Source organism: Martes martes, assembly GCF_963455335.1.
Source record: "Martes martes genome assembly, chromosome: 8".
Lineage (NCBI taxonomy): Eukaryota > Metazoa > Chordata > Mammalia > Carnivora > Mustelidae > Martes > Martes martes.
In genome coordinates this window covers 85,553,598-85,579,630 of record NC_137895.1, presented here as the reverse complement: position 1 = coordinate 85,579,630, position 26,033 = coordinate 85,553,598, and the positions used below count along the sequence as shown (strand labels likewise).

The following is a 26,033-nucleotide window of genomic DNA, read 5'->3' as shown; positions in this document are numbered from 1 at the left end:
GCTATTTCAACTCCCTGACAGTGTAATGCTGTTCTCTCTACCTGGGATATACTTTCCTCCTCCTGCCCTCAGTTGATGAAATTCTATCCATCTGTAAGTCTCAAGTCAATCTGATGTCTCTTCCCTTCCCTTCCATCAAGCCAGAAAATCAGATCCCCTACTCCTAGATCTTGCATTACCTCTAACCACATTCAACTTTGTGCTATGATTATTTGTGTACGTGTCAGCAAGCCAACAGATTTTTTATAAAGATTTTATTATTTGAGAGAGAGAGAGAGAGAAGCAGACTCCCTGCTGAGCAGGGAACCCGCCCCCAGTCAATAGATTTTACACTCTATTTGGGCCAGGCCATCTCCCTTTACCTTATAGAAAGTAGCTAGTTACTCATTAACCTGATACCAGAGTCTATCAAAAATCATATTCTGATTCTTGCCTTTATCTGTTTCGTAGGGTGCTAATCACATTGTTAAAAAATTAACAGTATTGCTTCTGTAAAGGGAAGTATGGTCAGGGTGTGAGCTATCTCATTCCCTGAATATAAAGCATGCTTAGCCTAGCCATATACCAAAATAGATATTCTAACTTTTCTTGGATTTCTGGCCAAGATTAATCAAAACCATGGAATTAGACTTGGGACTTAAACTCCTTTTTTTTTTAAGCTATACTCAGTCCCTCAAATAATGATTTTGCCTTTTTATAAATAAATTTGAGAACATATCTTTTATATTTTTTCCTTTGATCCAGAATTGATTGCTGTAGAAGCACTGCCATTTATACCCACATCTGCATTGGAAGCACAGTTGTACCAAGCAGTGTCTTAAAGTGTTTTTCAGTATTTCCTAAACTTGGCCCAAAGGGTCATTATTGTAGTTTTACATGACTAAGTTTAGCTGAACTGTTTGTTGCTTTTGTGTCTTTCTCTCATTAGAATAAGGGCTGACAATGGTGAGTCAGATACAAACTGGAAAGCAGGTAGACAAATAAATATATATTATTTGTACATTCACGTTTACTTCAAAGAACATATGTAGAGGGACCCCTGGGTGGCTCAATTGGTTGAGCATCTATCTGACTTTTGATTTGGGCTCAGGTCGTGATCTCAGGCTCATGAGATTGAGCCCCGAATTGGGCTTTGGACTCAGCATGGAGTCTGCTTGAGATTTTCTCCCTCTGCCCCACTCCCTGCTTTCATGTCCTCTCTCTCTCAAATAAATAAAATAATTTTAAAAAATGTGTAAAATTAAGATTATTTTATCCAGGAAAAGAGATATTATTAAAAACAAATACTTACGGCTTATTCTGTGTCAGGGTCTTTTCTTCTTTATCTTATTTATTCCTCATAAGGGTATTATGAAGGAAGTACTTTTGTTATGGATGAGAAATCTAAGTTTTAGGAATGGCCCAAACTCCCACTTAGATGCATCTGTCTCTACTGTCAGACTTCCTTATCATGAGAGGCTTCTATGTTACCTTCCAATATGGGGACTAACAAGTAAACAAAAACAATAAAAATAGCATTATTTTCAGACAATGCTTGAATTGGAAGAACGAGTACTACAGGTGGGAAAGTGGTGTGGACTTTTAGGGTGGCTGATTACTTAGTTCGCATCACAGGACTTTTAGTGTGAAATGGCAGCCCAAGCTGCTTGGTCAAGCACACCGTGTTCCGTTGTTGTCAAGGTTGTTAGAAGCAGTACCTGATGAACCATGCATTCTGTCAGATCAGTTATGTTTTGTGGTAGTCAAGAGACCGGTGAGTAGTAGTTTTCACTCTTCAAATAAGGAAACTATTGGCTCATTTCTAATCTTACCTCTTCTGGACAAAGGTTGGAACTCCTTTGGTAATTACTAGGGCAAAAACTCCTTTGGTAATTTCTGGGACAAAAACCAAACAACCTAGATTAATGGGTAGAGACTGGATGATTTCAGGAGCATGGCTTTATGTATTCTTTGACTCTAAGGGATTTTAGAAAAGAATTTTAGAATAGGGGTTTTGTCCTCTGAATTTAAAATGCATTATACTGGGATGCCTGGGTGGCTCAGTCAGTTAAGCGTCTGTCTTTGCCCAGGTTATGATTCCAGGTTCCTGGGATTGAGCCCTGCGTCAGGCTCCCGGCTCAGCAGAGTCTGCTTCTCTCTCTCTCCCTCTGCCCCACCCCGCCCCGCTCATACTCTCTCTCTCAAATGAATAAATTTAAAAATCTTTAAAAAAAAAATAAAGTGCATTATACTTCCCCCAGTTGTTAAGATGATTAAAATGTAAAAATAATAAGAATTCTAACAAAAGCCAATTCTAATATATTATACTTAAAATGTTCTTAATCCTATTAAAATGTACTTAGTATTTAAAACATATCATCTCCTTAAATCCATATCAAAACACCTGTAATGGTAGGTATTATTCTCCTTTTTAAGCAGAAGAAACTAAAACTGAAAAGATTATACAGTTCGTTCAGGTGAACAAAAGTTATGATTTCAAGTAAAATCTATCTTGACTTAAAGCCCTTGCTCTTTATATGATACCATGAGGTGTCCCCAGCTCTCTCTCCAAACCAAGTGGTCAGTGCCGCAGAGTTTGGGGAGAGAGAGCAGCCAGAAGAAACTTAGATGTAGGTAGAACCTAATTTGGACCTGAATCTACAGAGATGCCAGTTGTATTTCCCCTGGGATGTAACTCAGAAGAGTGAAATATTTCACTCCAAATGTGACTTTGGAACAGACTTAAGTTCAGGGGATGGCCAACTGATGTTTGCACAGTGAGGTCAGTCATAAAATGATGGAACTGGAAGAGACCTTAGAGATCATCTGGTCTAACCTTCTCATTTTACAGGAAACTGCAACCCAGATATTGAATCATTTGACCAAGGTTATAGTTTTTGAGAGAACCAGTAGAGGAGTGTGGTTTTGCTGGTCTAGGGCTTTTTATTCTTTCAAGGCTCACTACTGCCAGTCCTTGGATGCTGGAGAATCCTCTTCTGTGTCTAATATTCTGACTTTCTTTATTGCATAGGTATTTCAGTATCTGTAGACGAGATGGAATCAGCTCCGTTTAATAGACGGCAATGGACTTCAGTATCATTGAGGGTAACAGCCAAAGAACTTTCCCTTGTCAACAAGAACAAGTCATCGGCTATTGTAGAAATATTCTCCAAGTAAGTGCTGATCCTGGTCCAAAAGGACCATCTGTCTTGAGCAAACATTACCACCTGTCAGGGAAATCAGTAAAGGAAGTACATGGTGTAAAATGGCCTTATTGCACACATTCTGAAATTTAAGCATCATACAAGGCGCTATGGAGAAGGATGATAATAATCAGGAGACACATTCTCTATCCTGGATTTTTTTTTCTTTTAGTTGGGAAAAGAAAAAGTTACAAACACACAAGGTAATTATAAAACACATAGCTCTTAAGCAAAGTGTCAGCAAATCCAAAATGAATGGGAGTAGGAACCAGGAACAGAGTAGGGAGAGAAAGTGATGCTCATGGGCAGAAGCTAGTGAGGAAAGTTTTCCAGTTGTGATGAGTTCTGAGGCAAGTTTTGATTTAGTTGAAGGGAGTGTTAGGCATACTCTGTATCTGCATTACCCAATATAATATCCACTAAATATATACCTATTTAAATTTAAATTAATTAAATTTGAATAATATCTAAAATTCAGTTCATCAGCTGTACTAGCCACATTCCGGTGTAGTTGGTGGCTACCATATTGGAGATCACAGAAACATTTGCCCATTGCGTAACATTCTGCTGAACAGTGCAAACTCTGTGGCCAAACTGGCCTGCTGGCTGCTCATTTTAGTAAATAAAGGTTTATTGGAACATGGCCGTATCCATTTGTGCATTGTCTATGGCTGCTTCCATGCTACAGCAGCAAAGCTGCAGCAGAGACCAGAGATCATGTGGCCTCAAAGTCTAGAATATTTATTATCTGATCCTCAAAAAGTTTGCTGACCTCCCCTGCTTGGGCCATGAGTTCTTTGATATGAGGGTCCCTTTCCTGCTGATTTTATATGCCTAGCACGTGTATGACAATGTATAGCACTGTGACTGGAACAGAGTAGGCACCCAACAGATGTAGAAGGGATAGGATATGTAAATAATACTCCAGGGATGGCAAACACATTGACTTTACTGAAACAGAGGAGGAGCTTAGGACAGGTGGTAGGTTTACCTCATGAGTAGAGTTTGTTAATTAATAGGAAGCTCTTATACATTTAAGGGGAAAAAGATGGTCAAGATTTGAAGAAAATGATTCTGGGAGCTCTATCTAGCATACAGCTAAATACCAATAGGAGGTTTCTGTAATCTACAATGTCACCTTTTCTTCAGTAACAAATGCATCATGCACTTGCTCTGTGGAAAACATTGCCCTTCCAAGCTCTTGACCTTGGTTGCTGCTTGAGGTAGAGTGAAGGTGGAGGGAGACTGCATGGTCCTTTTACCTTCCACATTATGCATTTTGTATTACTATAATTTTATAACAAACATGTATTGTTCATATCAAAACAAGAAAATCAATGAAGATATTTCAGATAGAGATATGGAAAGCTCTTAAGTTTTAATCCCTGACCTCAAGGAAATTAACAGTGTAGGTTAGTATAATTTATGTAGTAGATGAAGTCCCCTAACTTCCTTCATCTTCTCACATGGGGTGCCTGTTAATAATATGGTGTTCCAATTATCTGTTGTCACATAAGGAAAAAAATCCCCCAAATTTAATGGCTTGAAATATGAACACTTATTTTGCTTGTGAATCTCCAGTTTGGGTAGGACTTGCCTCTGCTTCCCTTGGCATTGGCCAGGGTGGCTCAACGATGGGCCCAAAATCATCTAAAGGTTCACTCACTCACAAGTCGGGTTGTTGCTGCTGGCAATCCACTGGGATCTCAGCTAGAGCCCTGGTCAGAATACCTACACGTGGCTTTTCCATGTGGCTGCTTGGCTTAGTTAGCTAGGTTCCAAGGGCAAACATCCAGAGGTAGAGGGAGGGAGGGTCAGGGGTTGTGTGGCCTTTTATGACCTAGCCTCAGCCGTTACACAGGATTATTGTTGCCACATTGTCTTCATTAGGAGCCAGCCTGTAAGGCTGGCCCATTTTTGGAGGGAGGGGACTTTGACTGTACTTCTTTTTTTTTTGCTTTTAAGATTTTATTTCTTCATTTGAGAGGGAGCGAGAAAGAGCACAAGCAGGGGGAAAGGCAGAGGGAGAGGGAGAAGCAGACTCCCCGCCAAGCTGGGAGCCCGACGTGGGGCTCCATCCTAGCACCCAAAGTCATGACCTGAGCAGAAGGCAAACACTTAACCAACTGACCCACCTAGGCGCCCCTGGCTGTACTTTTTAATGGAGATTTATCAAAGGTTTTTTTGGACATGTTTTTAAATCCATGCTATATGGCTTCCCTGGCCCCTTCCTTAAAGATTCAGAGTCCATGTTACAATAATGCAAGATGCTATTTCAGAAATAATTCCTTCTTTTCTAGAGTAGTCCATCCAGCAGTCTGGGGCATTATCAAATATTTTATACAGGTAGTGCTCTGGTCTTACTTAGCAGGGTCTGGCAACCTAAGATTCTGAAAGAAGTTTGATAAATACCCACACTCACTCACAGTAACAAGGAGCAGTTACGTAGGTGACTAACACTAAGAAATTTCATAGGCACATTTCAGCCTTAACCATCGAGCAGCATGTCAGCTTTACATTCAGATGCGTCTTTAATCTGACCACTGCTCAGCACCTGCACAGCTCTCACGCTGAGTCCAAGCTACCTCCGTCTCCCCTTAGTTTTCTGCAGTAGCTCCCTGAATGGCCTCACTATTTCCACTTTTGCTGCTATACAGCCAATTATGCATGCTACAGACAAGGTGACCTTCAAGAACATAAAACAGATCACATCCATCGTTTTTCAAAACTCTCTAGTGGCTGTTCTAATAGACGATAAAAGGAAAGTCCTTGCACTAATCTAACTGGAAAAAAAAAATCTTCTGATCCATGTGTCTGGGATGGGGCCTAGGAATTTGTGTCTTCAGCAATATCCCAGGTGAATTTTACCTTCAGGGATGTTTAGTTTACCTTCTGTTGAAGAGATAGACTTGTGAACTTGCAGCGGTGAGCTTGAACGTAAAACAGAATGAATATGGTTTCTGCTTGGTTCCAACAGAGGATCGTGGAAACTGACCAAGAATAAAGGAAATAGGAAGGCAAGAAGTCCGACATGGAGAAATACAAAAGGGAGAAGCGACTGGTACAGTTCAGGTTAGCCAGGTGGTGGAAGGCTTTGGATGCCATCCTGAGTTTGGGATTTAGTTCGATGAACAATGGGAACAGTTGAAGGTTTTCATGCAGAGAATGACATGATCAGACTTGTATTTTAGAAAGATGTTTCTGGCAACGGTGTAAAAGGTAGGCTGGCAAGGTGAGAGATTGATAGCATAGAGAAGAGAGGTAAGGCTCACTCAAGAACTCAAGTGAAAGCTCTTGAGGGCGGAGGGCAGCAGGGATGGAAAAGAAGACAAGGAATTGAGACTTTGTTGAGATGTGATTAATGGGACTTGGAAACTCCCTCTTCTGCAGAAAGACTTCTTCACATTCTTACCCTTTTCACCCTGGCTAGCCCCACCTCTTTGTAGCTGAACTTGGCTTTCCCTCCTCTTGCGTTCTGTCTAAGAGCCGTGGCCGCCTACTCTTTCTGCACACGCTTCCCTGAAATATCCTGGGGCCAGGAGTCAAGGTTGCCGCTTTCCTACATCTCTCCTACTGGTCCCCATCCATTGTGTTTCACTCCTTGTTCTGAAGTTCTAAACCTGTGCTTTGAGGCTCACATCTAACTAGACTCTTTTTATCCTCCCCCTCATTGCAGTGGTGTGCCAGCTGCCTGGCCAAGCTCCTCACCTTCACTGGGGACACTAGCTTCCAGCTTCATTCTCTTCTCAGTGTCTCTCAGCGAGGGTGCTGTGGGCATTTTCCATGAGGCACACCTTCCTTCTGCAGGATGTTCATCATCTTGCCTTCCTCCAGATGCTAGTAGTGCCCCATGACATTGTGGCATCCAAAAAAAAGGGGGTGGGGGTGGAAGGGAAACCCCAATAAGATTCCCTCACACATTTTCAAAAGTCCCCCAGAGCCAGTAGGGGCCCCAGTGAAGATTCACTGGTCCACTGAACCTGTTTCATACTCTGGACTCTTAACTTCTTGATCTTCCCTACTTCTTCAACCTGCACATTGTCTTTCAGGGCCTTTCATCCAGTCCCAGCCTTATCATCACGCAGAATCCATCTCTGGAATGTACACTGGGAATACCCTCTCTGTTTGCAGCCTTCTGTCCTAATACTGTTCCACTCTTTTATTCCCACTGATGCTGCTCTTGGGCCAAAACAGGACACCCAGGCCCTGGATTTCGGTCTCCTTCCTGGCTTACTTCCTTTCCCGCCTACCTCAGTTGGTCGCTTCAGTGCAACTCTCACCCCTTCCTCAGATCCCTTCCCACCGCTTTATTCTGTCATCCACCCCCTGCCCAGGCCAGTTCTCAAGATAGAGGAATCAGGTCTTGTAGCACTGATGAGAGTTAGGAAGTTGGAAAAAGCAGCTCATCTTTGGGGCCTTCTTAATCTTGCAGAGAGAAAGTAAAAAGCAATCTTGAAGGTCACCTTCTCATAGCATAGCAGGGTGACTATCTTTTCTCCGTGAAGGTTATAAGGGCAAAGGACAGCTGTGCAAAACTGTAAGCCCCAAACCCATTAACAGAATCAGTGTGCCAGGCACCCTGCTAGATTCTTAATAGGAACAGATACTATTTCTAATCCTAACAAAAACTGTATGAGGGAGGGATCTTGGGCCTGTTTTATAGTTGAGAACACAGTGAGCGTACAGTATCTGGATTTGTTTCTATCTAGTATTTTTCATCTGATTCATATATTCTAATATACTGAACAGGTTTTGAGGAATGAACAGAATTGTATTTGGTAGGCTGAGAGGACGGTGATGACATTGCAGAGAACCACAGGACGTATAAGGCACAGAAGTACCACAGGGTGACAGGGTGTGATGTGTACTTAAGACAGTAAAGACCAGAGACTTGGCCTGGACCTCTTTTCCATCTCATGCTCAGCAGAGACTCCGAATCGACATTGCTGATACTGCTTATGGTTTTTAGAGTTCACTCACCATAGGTTCCCAAAGCAGATTGCTGGATTAGGTTCCACAAAGCAAATACTAACCTGGTGACCTGATTTTCCCTTATTTTCAAACACCCCCAATTATGGGGTTTAGAATTCGTAAATCCTCCACAAGACTAGTTAAGAGGCTGTAGGAAACTTTAGGAGGTTTCTGATCAGAGATTAATGTAAAAGTAGTATTTGGGGGAAGCTTAATCTGGCTAATGTTTATAGAATTAACTGGGCTTTACTTTCTCATTTTTAGCACATTTTACATTTATTCGTACATGAGAGAAATTTTTCTAGCATCAGAGCTTGCATCTTATGAGTCCTTTGTAGCTCCAGACTTGTTTCTTTTACTGAACCTCTATACTATATAAATCATTAAATTTGAGGTAAGAAAGGTCCTATTGATGAGTCCATTCAAGCGGCTAGCTTTGGTTTTAGTCGCCATTGACTTCAGCATGACATAATCCTTTGCTTTGATTAAAATGTTACTCTTTTGGTGGAATTTGGTTTCTTGGCAGCAGACTCCTCTTTGACTCTTATATTTTTGGAAGTAAAGGGAATCTAGTTCAGTGGTTTCCAACCTATCTTAATTGAGTTCTTCAGAGGAACCTCAGGGGCCAGTTCTGGGAAGATGGGAAGATGTGAAGGGCTGAGCCTGAGACCTTCCACACCAGCCGTCCTGCTTTGATCTCTTTCATATGTTAGGTTCTAAAGATATCTTTTGAAGAGAGGATTCTGCAGTGAAAAGAATTTTAAAATCTCTGATCTGACTAACCTTTGCCCCATTCCTCTCACAGACAAGGAACTTGATATCCAGCAATTATGATGCGTTCACACCCCAAGATAGTGGCAAAGCTGAATAGAGCCCACAGATCCCTGCCCCCCATCAGCCTCCCCTCATGTCACAGTTCCTCCCGCTCTTGTGATAACTTTCCCCATAACATCGTCGGAAGAAAGAACATGCTTTATATTTAGTCTTTTCTGACTGTTTTTCCTTCATTAAGAAAAAATTGACCCTCAGATCTCTCTGGCTAACTTCCTCTCCCCCCACACGCACCCCCCCCCACCTTTTTTGCTTCTCTGTAATATTTTAGTGGTGAAATAGTTCCAGAAGAAAATACATTGCCTAAAACTTGGGAGTTTCCATTATCCCTTTGCTCTATTTGAGGGCATACAAGCAAGAGTCATAGCTCAGGAACTCTATTCTGGCTTTAGAAAAGTTCGAGGCACTGTTATTACTGCCAAGATAATTTTAGCGTCCTCCATCAGCTGCCTGCCCCACAGCTGAGCATTAATGAGCAGTTGCAAGATTAAATTCTGTGTGTGAAGAAGAGGAGACTGGAGGACAAGACAATCTGGGAAGGGAAGCGGGATGAGATTTTAATTACAGAAATGTCACTGCAAATATTTTTTACCTTTTGCCTTTCCCCTCCCCGGCCCCACAACATCGGCAACCTTCACATTTTGTCGTCAGAATAATGCTAGTTGCTCAGAGTTCCTTTGAGGAAAGTCTGAGGCCTGAATCCCAGTCTCACACTGAATTCAGCAGTATGTCACCTAAGCCTCTCTTAGCATCCTGAGAGTGCAAAATGGAAAAAACCCCAAGGCGATGGTTTGGAAGAAAGCAGAGGTATGCAACCTTTCCTCCCTGTGTGTCTACTATTTAGCAATAGCTCATTATAAATGAAGGGTGGGGAGATTGGAGAGGGAGTTTCAAAACATAATTCAAGACAGCCACCAGCATATACACCTGTGTCTTGCAGATGGCCTCAGTGCTAAAAGGACAGGATTGAAGATGAAAACTATTCCGGGCGTCTTACTTTAAATCTGTTTCTGCTAAGACAGTAAAGGGAAGGGAACCTTTGAGCTTATTTACTCAACTAACCACAGTGTAAATACTTTGCCTTGGAGAACAATTGACTGAAAATACACCTGTCTGCTAATTGGCTCTGCCTCTCGTAGATCGTATTATTGCTGTAGTATATACTGTAGATGATTACCCAGGGGGGTGTGGAAACAAGGTTCAAGGCCAATTGTAAGTTCCTTTCCCTCTATAATCCACTTTTCCCCTGCATTTCCATTTTTAGAGACTGTCAGATAGATGTATTAGTGCAAGTGGGGAAAATATATGTACAAGAACATTCACCAAAGTGCTATTTGTAACGGTAAAAACTGGAAACAACCCAAATGTGCATTAAAGGGTATGGGTGAATTAATTATATTTATAATGGAAGAGGACTTCCAGTGTTCCCTGAGCCTTCTGTGCTTGTAGCCTTTGTCTCGCATGACTTCTCAGCACTTTGTCCTTCCCACATTTTTCTTTCTCTTGGCTTCTCTGGCAGTTTCCTGGTTTTCTACCACCTCTCTGTCTTTCCCTTGTCATTCTCTCTTATTACCTCTTTCTTCTCTTCTGACTTCTAAATGTTAGAGTCTCTAGGACCTCTTCTCGCACTACACACTCTTTGTAGATGATATCATTCATATACTCCCATGGCTTTACCATCTGTGGACAGACAAGTCCTAAGTTTATATTGCTAGCTCAGATCTCTCTTCTGAACTCTAGACACATGTATGTAATCACTGCTACCACCAAATGGCTAACACTGAACTCCTTATCTCCCCCATCCCCAAATTTGCTCCTCCTCCAGAATTCCCCATCTTAGTAAACAGTGATTCCATTGACTCAGCTGCCAGAAACCTGGGAATCGTTCTTGACTGCATCTATGCCCTCCCTCATGGCCAATCCTGTTGATTCCACCTCTGAAATACATCTCAAGTCTATTCACTCTCTTTCTCTTCAAGACCACCAACCTGGGTCATAGCCAGCATCACCTCCCACTAATGTCACCTCCTTTCTCAGCCCCTCCAGTCAATTCTTCAGTCTCTGCAGCACTGTTTTAGGCTACTTTTTAACTTTTTAAATTATCAGTTTCAGAGGAGGAACTTAGTGATTTATCAGTTGCATATAACACCCAGTGCTCATTACATCAAGTCCCCTCCTTAATGCTCATCACCCTATTAACCCTCCCCTTCCCCTCCAGCAACACTCAGTTTGTTTCCTATGATTAAGAGTCTCTGTGGTTTACCTCCATCTCAATTTTCATCTTATTTTATTTTTCCTTCCCATCTCTTATGTTCATCTGTTTTGTTTCTTAAATTCCACATATCAGTGAAACCATATGGTATTTGTCTTTCTTTAAATGACTTATTTCAGTTATTTAGTTCCATCCACATTGTTGCAAACGGCAAGATTTCATTCTTTTTTATGGCTGAGAAATATTCCATTGTGTATGTGTACTACATCTTCTTTATCCATTCATCTGTGGATGGACATCTGGGCTCTTTCCGTAGTTTGGCTATTGTGGACATTGCTGCTATACGCATTGGGATCCATGTGCTTCTTTGAATCACTATGTTTGTATCCTTTGGATAAATCCCTAGTAGTGTAGGGTAGCAGGGTAGTGAGCCGTAGGGTAGCTCTATTTTTAACTTTTTGAGGAACCTCCACACTGTTTTCCAGAGTGTCTGCACCAGCTTGCATTCCCACCAACTGTGTAAGAGTGTTCCCTTTTCCCTGCATCCTTGCCAACATTTGTTGTTTCCTGACTTATTAATTTTAGCCATTCTGACTGGTGTGAAGTGGTATCTCATTGTGGTTTTGATTTGTATTTCCTTGATGCTGAGTAATGGGGAGCATTTTTTTCATGTGTCTGTTGGCAATTTGTATGTCTTCCTTGGAGAAATGTCAGTTTATGTCTTCTACCAATTTCTTGATAGGATATTTTGTTTCTTGGGTGTTGAGTTTGATAAGTTCTTTATAGATTTTGGATACTAGCTCTTTACCTGATAAGACATTTGCAAATATCTTCTCCCATTCGGTAGGTTGCCTTTTACTTTTGTTAACTATTTCCTTTGCTGTGCAGAAACTTTTTATCTTGATGAAGTCCAAATAGTTCATTTTCGCTTTTGTTTCTCTTGCTTTGGAGACGTGTCTAACAAGAAGTTGCTGTGGCCGAGGTCATAGAGGTTGCTGCCTGTGTTCTCCTCTAGGATTTTGATGGATTCCTGTTTCACGTTTAGGTCTTTAAGTCATTTTGAGTTTATTTTTATGGAGCACACTTTCAAAAACATGAATTGGATCAGTGCCCATTCCTTGTACCTAAGATGATGTTCAAAATGCTCACCGTGGCCCACAAAGACTCTGCCTCCCCACACCATCTCTTGCACTCTCCCTTTCTCACTGTGCTCCAGCAACACTAGAGTTCTTTGTGTAACTTATACACCTGAGACACTTTCTTGCCTCGGGGCCTTTGCATGTACTAGTTTTCTGTGCCTGGAATGCTTCCCCCACCGCCCCCCCCCGCCGCGGACCCCGGCCTTGTTTTGCCTGGCTCACTCCTCTGGTCAAACTTCAGATCTCAGTCTAAAGGTCATTTTTTCAACAAGACTTTCCTTCATACATACAACACACACGGGCACACACCCCACCCACTGCCTTCTCAATTTGGTTCTTTTGTTAGGTTGTTTCATAATACTGTGTTCTTTTTCTTTGAAGGATTTATTGTTATATATGTGAGTGTATATATGTGTGTATGTGTGTGTGTATATATATTCATGCGCTTATGTGTTTAATCTGTAAGCTGTCTGAGAGCAGGAACTGTATCTCTTTGGATTATTTCTTTTCCTACTTTTCTCTAGTGCTTGGAACATATTGCTTAAATGAAAATTCAGCTGTTCTGAAATGGAGAAAGGGAGATGCCAAATAGTATGCACAGGGCTGCCTGGGTGGCTCATTCGGTTGAGTATTGGACTATTGGTTTTGGGTCAGGTCATGATCTCAGGGTCCATCCCGGGATTGAGCCTTGCGTTGGGCTCCATGCTTAGCAGGGCATCTGCTTGAGGTTCTTTCCCTCTCCCCTGCCCCCCCACCACAGTAAATAAATCTCAAAAAAAAGAATAGTATGTACAATATTATCCCATATTTGTTATTTTTTTAAAAAATTGTGTATTTTGGATGCTAATCCCTTATCAGATATATGATTCACAAATATTTTCTTTCATTCCATGGATTGCCATTTCACTCTGTTGATGATTTCCTTTGAAGCACAGACTTTGTTACAGTTCAGTTTGTCTACTTTTTCTTTTATTGCCTCTGCTTTTATTCCAAGAAATCATTGCCAAAGTCAATCTCATGAAGCTTGGTTCCTATTTTCTTCTAAGAGTTTTATAGTTTTAGTTCTTACACTTAGGTCTTGAGTCCATTTGACTTAATTTTATATGTGGTATTAGGTAAGGGTCCAACTTTTATTGTTTTTGCCCATGGATATCCAGTTTTCCCAGCATCACTTGTTGAAAAGACTGTTCTTTCCTTGTTAGATGGTCTTAGCACCTTTGACTACATATGTGAGGGTTTATTTTCAGGCTGTATTCCATTCCATTGATCTATATGTCTATCTTTATGCCAATATCACACTGTTTTGTTGTTGTTTTTTAATTGTGGTAAAATGTATATAACACATAATTTATCATTTTAACCATCTTTAAGTATACAATTCCATGCATTAAGAACATTCACATTGTTGTGCAGCCATCAGCACCATCCCTTTTTCTTTTTTATAGCTGCATAGTATTCCAAACAGGAATAGGTTGTATTTTCTTTACCAGTCCTCTGCTAATGGACATTCAGCTTGTTTTCAGTATTTTGTTGTTACAATTAATGCTATGACAAATAGTCTAACATAAAAGTCATTTTTGCTTTTGTGAATATATCTATAGGACAAATTCTGAAACAAGACTGATGAATCACAACACTTGAGCTTTTGTGATTTTTGTAAAATTGACAAAATGCCTTCCATAAAGGTTTTATTAATTTACCCTCAGTATTTAGCTTTTTAAAAAAATTTATTTATTTGCTAGAGAGAGAGAGAGCACAAGTAGTGGGAGCAGCAGGCAGAGGGAGAACCAGACTCCCCACTGAGCAAGGAGCCTAATGGGGAACTCAGTCTCAGGAAGTTGGGATCGTGACCTGAGCTGAAGGCAGATGCCTAACCAACTGAGCCATCCAGGCATCCCAGTATATTAGCTTTTTAAAAAAAATCTTTTCCTACTTCATAGGTGAAAAGTTTTAGTGTAGTTGGAATTTTCATTTTGAAATTGAACATCCTTTTTGTTTAAGAACCATTTGATATCCTTTTGTGTAAACTGTAGATTTGTATCTGGGCCCATTTTTCTACTAAGTTGTTTGTGGTTTTCTTATTGATTTGTAAGGGTTCTTTTTAATTTATGAAAATTAGTCATCAGTCTGTAATATAAGTTGCCAGGTATCTTTCCAACTTGTCACTTGCCCATTATCTTCCATAACCTATTTTGGTCAATGAAATACCAGAGATTTTTGGAAGCCTTTCACCCTACTTTGTTAGAAAGCTCTGGTCATTTGCAGAGTAATTCCCAGCCTGGTGAATGAGATGCTTATTAATATCTGATTGTTAAAATTCAAACAGTGTCAGAACTGGGAGAGACCTTAGAAATCTTCTTGCATAGTTATTTAATTTTATAGATGAGGCCCAAGTAAATGGAGTGATTTAACCCAGGTTTTATAGCAGCAGGTAAGCCAGAGAGAGAGAGAGAGTGAGAGAGAAACCTTTGACTGTATTTGAAATATTATGTGCCAGAACCAGGGCATTTTTCTGGCCTTCATTTTGAATGAAGTTATTCTGCGTAACACACACTAAGAGAGTTCTGAACTTATGAAGGTATTTTTGAATTGAAAGTTGCTTTTGGCAGAGACAAGGGCCCTTCCCCATTCTGCTTTTTATCTTTTTCTCTCACTTCCTTTTCCTTCTCCAAATGTCTTGTGAATTCAGAAATTCTACCTTAAGACAGAGAACAAGTGGGCCTTTTCTAAGGTGTGTTGATGCTGAGTTGTAGGCATGTAGGCTCAAGGAGAGTCACGCGGTGGGGATTCTCTGGGTAATAGCCCTTTCCGTGTTTCACTCGGAGGCCCTGAGGAAGCGAGGTGAGGTGGTTCTGGGTGGTCTGGGGATTTGCTGCAGCCTAGACCCCCCAGCCCATCTTTGTCTTCAAATGGAGAAAACCTAATCCCCCCTGAAAAGTCCTGGGACTTCAGTTGTTTCTCAGAGATCTTCTGGTCCAAGTAATAAAGATGATTAAAGTAATAATAAAATTAAAGTAATTAAATCATACATGCCTGTTTATCAAATCTAAGATGCCATCCCCTGTAGCCTTGCCACTATTTTATGTGTCACTAAGAAAAAATACTACTAATTTAAAGGACCAATGCTTGCTTAGCACATAAACTTTTCTCACGTATCACCCTTATACATACCTAAAACAGTAAAGTAATTTTTCTTTCAATACCAAATCATAGTATAATTTCTTTAAAGACATTTTAAATGACATTTAAAACATGTGCAATACCATCAAATACATTGAGCTAAAGTGACAATACCAACAGCTTAGATTAAATTCACACGTGACCAGGAAGTATAACTACTTCTGCATTATTTGGCAAGAATTAGAAGATCTCAGAAGCATTAGTGTGGGGGAAATGTGCATCCTCGGGTCTATGCAGTGTTCTATCCTTTGACTAATTCCAAAGCATTTATTACACATGTGATCTCAGTCTTCACAGCAACATGGAAAGTAGATATATAAAGCCATTTTCTAGGTAAGGAAGCTGAGACTTGCCAGAGATCACAGTTAATGAGTGATTAAAGTAGGACTTAAACCCCGAACTTTCTGCTCCTCCTAGTCATTTGCCAACATTTGACCTCCTCGCGTTGGATCTTTCTGTTAGACCAGACTAGATGTCTGGAACAGTGCCAGCAGTGAGGGCCACTCTGATTTTGTGTTTGATCTGATAGAGTTGATTAAAGACACTTGCTGGCAGAAATATATAGGCAGAAGTCATTTCGTAAAAGATTTAAAAAGTAAAAATATAACTTAATTGAGGACATTCTCTTTCTTCCCCTCTTCTCTGAAGGTACCAGAAAGCAGCTGAAGAAGCAAACATGGAAAAGAGGAGAAGTGTAAGTACTGAGAAGCCCCGGGGCCTGTGGAGCTTCCCAAATGGAGCCTGGGTGGCCAAGCCACCTGCAGCCTCTGTGGGGCTTGGGCTCCACGTCAGCTGAGCAGGGCCTGAGGCCAGCTGGCCTGAACATGTGCCACATAATGGGAGAATGTGGCTCGGGTGCAGGGAATCTTATTTTTCCACTGAAGTTCTCCTTTTGAACCCTTTTTTTTTCTTCCCTGAGTTGAGTGAAAGACAGAAGACCAAGTGCTTTGCCTGAGGTTAGGAAAATGGCTTACTACTTCTGCTCACATTAGAATACAGTGTCCCTCGGCTTCAGCCCTTGTTACAAATCACACCACCAGAATTTCTGTATTTCTGCATTTAAATGGTAGCAGCTGTGCAGCTGTTGTCGTCCTCTGGGTTCTTTGTTTAAAGCACACTTCTTGACCCACTCTAGTTAGCAAATTTCTCAGCTGCAGGATCCATCAAAGGCAAAAACCTCAGAACAAGCTCTCTGCTCGTAACCATTCTGTGCTCTCCCTGCTGGCTAGCCTCCAGCTGGGCTGGAGCGTGTATTTCTTTTGAAATCTTACTTGGTTTAGTCTTATGAGGGAAAAACCTCACATATTTGGGTAAGAATTCTTTAATTTGACTGGCATTGCAAAAATATGCTCCTGGCAGTTTTTAGTATCCAACCTATTTAAATTAGTATGTAACATGCCCCTGTCAATTTGTTCTCTCTAAGGGGGTAATGCTGACCACGACTTTGTCTTAATTTTCCTGTAATTAAAAATTGGATCCCTCTGGTGCACTGTAAGCAAAAGCTACCATCATTTCACTCAACTGTTGGTTTCTTTTCTTTCCTCCTCCTCTCTCCTGCCTGTTATTTTTCCTCTTCCTCCTTCCCTTTCATTTATTCATTTAGCAAGTATTCACAAATCACCTACAACATGCCAAGCACTGTTTTAGGCATGCATACAGACCACATGACAGCCATCATGGAGTTTTACATGATAGTGGGAGAGATGAACAATAAAGAAATTGTGGTGATTAGTGCTAAGAAACAAGGCAAAGCAGGTAAGAGGGATAGAATGTAGGCTGGTTCAGGAAAGCCTCTGATGAGGGGACATTGGAGCAGAGATTTGAGGATATGAACCAGGGATAAGAATGATTCGGGTGGCAGTAAGAATATATGCAAATGCCCTGAGACAGGAACATTCTCAATGTGTTTGAGGAGTAGGAAAACGAGTCTTAGAGAGCCACTATAAAGACCTGGGCTTTAACTCTGATCATCTGGGGCCTTTGGAGGGTTTGTATGCGAAGGAGTGATTTGACGTGACTTAAATTAAAAAAGAGGAGGGACGCCTGGGTGGCTCAGTCAGTTAAGCATCTGCCTTCAGCTCAGGTCATGATCCCAGGGTCCTAGGATCGTCCTGCACCAGACACCTTGCTCAGTGGGGAGCCTGCTTCTCCCTCTCCCTCTGCCTGCCACTCCCCCTGCTGTGCTCTCTCACTCTCTGACAAATAAATAATTAAGATTAAAAAAAAAAAAAGAGGAGAAAGAGACTATAGGAATATTGGCAGAAGCATGGAGACAAATTATAAGACAATTTCAGTGATTTAGGCAAGAGAGGATAACAGATTGGACTGGAGTGGTAGCTCTATAGATAATGAAAAGTGGTCAGGATTTATACTGAAAGAGAAAGAGAAGGATCATGCATGGCAACAGTGGCTTGGGCTCAAACACCTGGAAAAATATTATTAATAGAAATGGAGAAGACTGTAGTAAAAGCAGGTTTAGAGAAGGGAAGATGGTAGCAGCTCAGTTTGGGGATTGTTAAAAAGGAAATGCCTTAAAGACATCCAAGTAGAGATGTTATGTAAGAACTTGTATATATAAATTTGCAACTGAAAGAGATGAAGGCTGAAGATAAGATGTGTATGTATCAAAGGATCAGTGGTATTTAAAGACATGAGATGTATGAGATCACTTAGGGAGTGAATGTAGATGGAAGAGAAGAGGTCTGAAGATGGAGCTCAGGAGCATCTTGATGTTTGAAAGTTAGGGAGATGAGGAGGAAACAGCAAAAGAGATGGGGCAGGAGCAACTGGTGAAACAGCAGTAGAAACTAGAGAATGGGTGCCAGAAGCCAAGTGAAGAAAAGGCTTCTTAAAGGAGAGTTATTAGCAGAGTCAGACACACAGAGGAGCTGGGAACTGACCATTGAATTTGGCAACACGAAGGTCATTGGTCACTTTGTGCTCTTTGGGAGTGATGGGATAAAGGCCTGACTGGAGTAGGTTCTAGACAGTATAGATAAATTTCTGTGAGTGTAGACAAACATTTATGGGGCATCTCTTAGGTGCCAGATGCTGAAGACACAAAGAAGGATAAGATGCAGTCCTTGCCTTCAAGGACTGTCTAGTTTGGAAAACAGAGTTTATAGTCCCAGCATAATTAGTACCATGTTAGAGAAATACTCATGGTGCTGGGGGAGAATTTAGGAGGAACTCATAACCTGGACTATGCCATGTGAGGAAGACTTCCCAGAAGTGGTGCCTGACTAAACCCAAGGGACAGATAGGAATTAACTAAGCACAAGGGACAAAGAAGTGGCAGAGGAAGTGACACATGCACAGCATGGAGACATGAGGACAGGCACATTTGGCATTTGAAAAGATAATTGTCACACCAAGATGGAGGACTCAGGAAAAGAAACAGATCAAAGGGTGAGGGGTAAAGAGAGGAGAAAGGAGACTTCAGCCTTAGACAAGGATGAGTTTAAGATGCCTATAGAATTCCCTGATAGAATTCCAGGTAAGGAGATATCTGGCTAGAGTTATAGGGTATGAGTCATCAATAGGCAACTGGTGGGTAAAACCAGAAGGTAGATGACATCATCTACAGGGAATAGGTAAGTGAGCAAAGAGGACCTAATATGGAACCTTCAGGGACCCCAGCAAGGAAGGAGTGGGTTGGGGGAGGAAAGGGAACAGAGGAAGAGAAACCTGTAAAGAAGACTGAGGAGTGGCCAGAGAAATGGGAAGAAATCCAGAAAAAAAAAGGGGGGGAGGGTATCTCACAGTAACCATGAAAGGAAGGAGTTATTAAAAGGGGGAGTGGTCAGTAATGTCAAATGTTATAGAAAGATCAAATAAAATAAAGCAGAAGTGTCCATTGCATTTGGCAGTTGAGGTAAAAGGATGTAAACGGACAATTAAGGAAGAAAAAATAAACATATGAAAAAATGCTTACGGGTGCCTGGGCGGCTCAGTGGGTTAAGCCTCTGCCTTCGACTCAGGTCATGATCCCAGGGTCCTGGGATCGAGCCCTGCATCGGGCTCTCTGCTCAGCGGAGAGCCTGCCTCCCCCCACCCGCCTGCCTCTCCACCTACTTGTGATCTCTGTCTGTCAAATAAATAACTAAAATCTTAAAAGAAGAAAAAATGCTTAGTCTCACTAATAATAAAAATGTAAATTAAAGTAACCATGAGATGTAAGTTGTAATCTAAACAGTTGGCTGATTTTTTTTATTAGATAATATTCAGTATGTGAGGAAATAAGAATGCTCATACACTGGTAGTAATAGTACAGTAACCATACTCTACTGTTCTGTATCTTGCTTTTAAACACATAATGTGCTTTTTTATATCTTCCCATGTAAATATACATATTTATAATATCTAAAAAATATATATAGTATATAGAAAGGGGGGGGGTTTGAGAGCATATGTGCCAAACTGTTGGCAATGGGTATCTTGATGGGAAAGGGTAGGGAAGTCAAATAAGGAAAATTAGAGTACATATCCAAGGCATGTATACATTCCTATATTGATTGTGACTTTCCTTCCCCCCCAGTAAGTTTTTTTATTACTTTATTTTCTTTCAGACTGAGTGACTAGGTGGGGAGAGGGGGGCGTGGTGAAGGGCAGAGGGAACAGGAGAGAGAGAATCTGAAGCAGGCTCCATGTCCATCGCAGGGCCTGACTCTGGGCTCAATCCCACAACCCTGAGATCATGACCTGGAACCAAAATCAGGAGTCGGATGATTAACGAACTGAGCCACCCAGGCACCCCTCTTATTACTTTTGTAGTTGAGAAAATAGTAAGTTAAAAATAAGATAGTAAAATGAAAATGTTAAGGAGGTCATGGGTAATCTTGACTGGAGCTACTTCAGAAGTGGTTGGGTGGTAGAGGGAGCAGGAGCGGAGAGCACGCAAGTGCAAACAGCAAATACAGACAGTGCTTTCAAAATCCTTAACTATAAAAATGCAAGAGACAGCAGTCACTAGAGGAACATAGAAAGTTGAGGAAGCATTACTTTTTTTGAGCAAACTTTTTATTTTGAAATGTTTTCAGATTTACAGTAGAGTTCTTAAGATAGTACAGAGAGTTCCCATATATCTCCACCTATCTCCCCCTAATGTTAACATCTTGCATAACTCTCAAACATTTATCAAAACTAAGAAATTAACTAATGCAATGCTGTTAACTAAACTATGGAATTTATTCAGATGCACCAGTTTTTCCACTAATGACAGAGGGTTGCTTTTAAGATCCACCAGAAGCCTGAATTTTCTCCTGAAGAACAGGGAGAAATATCCATATGCATTTATAGAAGTGACTGACCAGATGAAATACTTATATTCTGCCATGGAAAGCAAGTTAGAGAAACATTCAGAAGCAAGTGGGTACATTTATTCCTTCAGTAGACAGTGGGATCAGGTTACATGATAGCCTAGTTTTCCAGAAATTTACTTTTCCTTTTTTCTTCCTCTTCCACTTACATCTAGGAAACACAAACGCAGACCATTAATACTGCCATCAGTTATATTTTCAGGTTCCTTTCAAACATGTAATATGCTGCTTCTTGAAATCTGCACAATTTGGGCACTCATCTCCATAGTGACTGGCTACCACTTTTCTGAGAAGCTCTCAGCCTAAGAATTTCTTCCCTTCCTTGGGGGCTGTACGTTCCAGTAGTCTGTGTTTACAGCTGCACTGCTGTCTTCTACTCAACATCCTCAGCTTTTAAAATGAAGCTACCCCTGGCAAGATTTCAGCACTAAAGTTCATTTGACCCAGCCTCTTCATTTGAATGGTGGAATAACAGAGACCCAAAGAGAGGAGAGGACTTATTCACAGTCATACATCTCAGATGGGCAGTGCTGGGACACATCTCAGTTCCAAGTCAAATGCTCCAGCAGAAAAGGCATTGTGTTGCATTTCCAGGTTGTATCTAATCTGGATTCAGGAAGCCAGTTATGGTCCAGAGGCAAATCTGCCAAGGTTCCCAGCTTAGCTGGTTAGAATGAACAGCGTGCTGGATGTCACACTTGAGAGAGGAGGCTGTCGTCATGTAGCAACCTGTAGGGCCCTTGAAAACTTGTAGCCTCCATGGCTTCCCACTGCCTCTTCCAGGAAAATATTTGGGGAAAAGTTAAAACCAACTGGAATTTCGCCTTACTGTGTGCCCTGCACCCCCACTCTGAAACAGTGGAGACTAGATAGAGAATAGAAAGAACAGTAAGAGACTGTAATCCAAGTACAGGACTTGGGAGATGACTGGATACTGTGGTTGATCATTATGAGGTGTGGCTGGAGGGGTAGGGAGGACCACCCACTTAATCTTAATTGTCACCACTTACTGGGCGCCTATTTATGTCCAGTACTACACTACATGCTTTAATATAGGCACATCTGTTCTCCACAATAGCCCAGTATGGTAGGTTCCAGAAATTAAACTTGCCCAAGGTCACTTGTCTGGGTGGGGCTGGAATAGACTAGTAACACGTGTTCATTGTAGACAGTGGAAGTGGCTTATAATCCCTTCTCCAGTGGTAACCCAGGCCATCTCAATACAACACTCTTGCCATTGTGCGGTCCAGACTGCTTTCAGCTATTGCTTTTGTTCTGTACCTTCTTGCTTCTTTTCCTTCCCCAGAAGGACTGGAGTCACTGCTTCTTCCCCGTTTTTGCTCTCCTCGGGTCCTAATGACCGGCACGCCTGGCATTGCCTGGGTATGCTGCCAGAAGGGATTTCAGGGTGTGGGGCCTTTCATGCTGCCAGACTGCACAACCCCTTTTGTCCCCGCTTAAACACTTCTGAGTGTGTACCCTTAAGAACTCCTTTTAATAAAAGAGCACACTTGGGGCACCTGGGTGACTCAGTGGGTTAAAGCCTCTGCCTTCGGCTCGGGTCATGATCCCAGGGTCCTGGGATCGAGCCCCACATCGGGTTCTCTGCTGGGCAGGGAGCCTGCTTCCCTTCCTCTCTCTCTGCCTCTCTCTCTGCCTACTTGTGATCTCTCTCTCTCTCTGTCAAATAAATAAATAAAATCTTAAAATAAAATAAAATAAAAGAGCACACTTACTCCTTGTTACAATGTCCCCAAGGGATGTCCTCCACCCAGGCCCTTTTTGGGACACTGTCTGTACTCTGTTCCACAGATCCCTCTCTTCCTGGTCATCCGAAGTAAAGTAGAAGTGGTCATTTTTGAGCTGCTTATAGTAACATCAAAACGTTCTAATATTCTGTCGATTTTTTTGATAGGAAGATGATGTATAGCTCTATTTTGTGTTCATTTGTGTTACATAATGAATACAGATGCCCATAATCTACATCTGTTAACATCCTGATGTCTTTTCTTCCAGACTACTTTTCTGTGCTTATAAATATACATTGTATTATAAAATGGGATTATGTGGTCTTAAAATTTTTTTTAAAAGATTTTATTTATTTGTCAGAGAGAGAAAGAGCACAAGCAGGGGGTGCAGCTGGCAGAGAGAGAAACAGACACCTGCTGAGCAGGGAGTCCAACTCAGGACTTGATACTGGGACCCTGGGATGATGACCTGAGCTGAAGACAGATGCTTAACCAACGGAGCCACCCAGGCGTCCCTGTGGTCTTAAAATTTGCTTTTTTCCACTCAGAAGTATCTTATGAGCATCTTTCCATGTCAGTAAATATACTTGGATCACACGATTGCTGAGAAAAGTAGAGTCCAGTTACCAAGGCAAAATGCCACTTAGAGTGGCAGGGCTCTTGTTCGGGCTGGGCATGGGCACGGCAGGTGCAGCTGGAGACCCAGATGACTCATCCATTGTGTGGCAGGAGGTAACATCCAGCAAAGCATGCTACAGGCGATAAGGCAGCACCATCGTCCAGTTTAATTCTTTTCCAACAAGAAGACTCTTCAGACTTTTCTATATTTCCAATCCATTCATTCTTCCACCAGTGAATCATCTTGTCAGTAAAGATTTAAACACTGAAATCAAGCAGTTGTTCTGTGTAAGTTTTTTTTTTCAGACCTGGGTACTATTTAATGAAGCAGCTCCTACAGTGTCTTCAGGAGAGTAAGAGGGTGAGAGATTTAATTCCCAAGATAGCTGCTAATCCTGTTTAATTCCCGGAAGTCTTTCAGTCCTAGGTGGTTTGTCCTTTGTTTCTTAGTTGAAAAACCGGTGAGTCACAGACCACAGGAATGGAGGGCGCGAAGGTACTGGAGTTCGTGGCTTATTGGGAGGTGGTGCTGCTCTGTTTATTTATAGGAACGCTTTCATAGTATGGGACATTGAATTTTACTTCATCAAGCATGTTTCCTCTGTTATCGTGGAACAGCCCTGGCAGTTTCCAGGTTGTTTGCAACCCTACACATATCAATTAATTCCATTTTGACCCAGGTGAAAGTGACCTCTCTCAGATGTGTAAGTGTGTGTCTTTCAATCCAGAAAGTGGGTGGTAGTGTTTTCATATGCAGCCTGGATATTTGTCTACCAGAGGATCTGTGAAATAGTAAATTTTCTGACAACCGAGAATTTACACATGGACAGACATGGAGAGAAGAACAGAGGGGGAAAAAAGAGGATTAGGTTCTTATGTAAAAATAAAATTTGTTCTATGCATGTAGATTATGTCAAATATGATGAAATACCATTTATGCAAATACATGTAAAAGTCTGGTGAGTTCTCTCAATTTCTACAAATACTTTCAATCCTTGATGATACTATCCACAATTACAGTACTGTATAGTTTCAGCATACTGCGTCTTTGTCATATTTAAAAGAAAGAAAATCCCAGCAGGATTCCCCGTGTAATTTTGTGGCATGTAATAATGAACTTGTATTAATGTATATCTGCGGGGTTTAAAGTGTCCAGTATTTTGCTTCCTCTTTCTTGTTTTCCTTATTAATCTTTGGATAAAAATCCCTTGTTTCCCATGTAACTATCATTAGATCTGGGCTCTCCTTTCTTCTCATTTTGTCCTTATAAGGCTATCCTGTTTTATCACTTCCTGCTTCAGCTCCTGACTTTTTCTCTCTTCCCCTCTCCGTCTCCCGTCTCCCCGGCTGGATGCTTTCTCCATGTGGCAGGGCTGTAACTGTTCACAGCTGTCTGAAACGCCAGTGGACCAGGAGCTGCTTAGAGTTCTAACTTTCATTTTACAAAGAACAACATGTTTGAATGTTTCACCAGGCAAGTTATAACTGGCACTGACTTCTTGTTCTTCTAGAACACTGAAAATCTCCCCCAGCACTGCAGGAGGGGAATCCTGACTGTGTTAAAGAAGAAGTGGGAGAACCCAGCCCAGGGCACAGAGTCTCACACAGACGCCCTGCGGAACGGCAGCGCCGAGGTCAGACACGGAGGCAGCGGACCTGCGGGTGACTTGGCTAGAAGCTCTGCCTCTGAGGGCGAAGCTGACCAGGAAGGAAGAGCCCACCCCAGACCTAGACTCGGATCTCCTCCTGAAGCCCTTACTCAGTGTCTGTATCCCCGCACTGAGGCCAGTGAGCGTCTTAAAGACCACTCGAAAGAAAGTAAAAAAATGGAAAATTGTCTAGGAGAATCCAGGCATGAAGTAGGAAAACCTGAAATCAGTGAAAACACAGAAGCCTCAAACAAAATAGAGAAATACAATGTTCCGCTGAACAGGCTTAAGATGATGTTTGAGAAGGGTGAACCAGCTCCAACCAAGGTAAGGACTGGGCCGGTGGCAGGCTTGAGAAAGCCAATACACGTGATTAAACAAAGCTGTTTTTCCGATCTAGACAGTTCGAGTGGTGGCCAGTATGTCTTTTGATTCAAAATTAAATGAATTAACAAAAAGTCTCGAATTATTTACGTAGATGCTAAGGTTTGCCAATCTTTGACCCAGTTTCAAGTGAAACTTACACACTGGGATTCAGGTTAATATCTAGAAACAAAGAGTTTGATGCCGATTGGATTTTGTGTTTCTGTACGCGTGCCCTTTTAATTTGTCTTCCTGTGCCTTTTGTCATTTGTAGCTTTGGGGGGTGGAATTACTGCTGAATATCTCTCCGCGTGGACACAGCTGCAGGCTGAATGTTAAGGCCAGAGTTTAACATTAAGACTGAGGCTCAGTTGTCTCTTTGCTAGCTGACTCCTTCTCTTCTCAACTTCCTCATCTGTGCCTTCCAACAAATGTTTTCTATCAGCTAAAATCCTCTCCCAGGAAAAATCAATGAGGATAGCCAGACTAGCTGTAGCCTTCAGGAGTTTTGACTTGCAAATGCAAGGGTTGCATTTTCCTACAACTGCTAATGAAATTTGATCCTTCATGTGGATTGCAGACCGGGTACCCAGAGGGAATTACTTAACTAGAAAATGAGTTACATATGCGGGTGACTTATAACACGATCCAGGGGCTGCAGAACTGGTAAATTTTTCCAGTTTTCTCATACTTTCCTGCATATCTGGCTTTGTACATGGGGATGGTTTGTTGCAACAGTCATTATAATGAAATAAACAGATCTGACAGGAAGCAAAGCCCTCATTTTCTCTAGATTCCATCTAGATGGGAAAGCTGAAATTT

General features: G+C 41.6%; 1 protein-coding gene across 10 annotated transcripts in view; it reads left to right on the top strand.

Annotated features, from left to right (window-relative positions):
• The window catches only part of LIMA1 (LIM domain and actin binding 1), an 89,825-nt gene that overhangs the window by 30,686 nt on the left and 33,106 nt on the right, over positions 1–26,033 (top strand). For all 10 annotated transcript variants that reach the window (XM_080811091.1, XM_080811089.1, XM_080811090.1 and 7 more), the window contains 3 exons: positions 3,011–3,152; positions 16,164–16,209; positions 24,711–25,175. In XM_080811091.1, coding sequence (XP_080667217.1) covers positions 3,034–3,152; positions 16,164–16,209; positions 24,711–25,175 — 630 coding nt within the window. In that variant the 5' untranslated portion in view covers positions 3,011–3,033. The remainder of the gene's footprint in view (positions 1–3,010; positions 3,153–16,163; positions 16,210–24,710; positions 25,176–26,033) is intronic.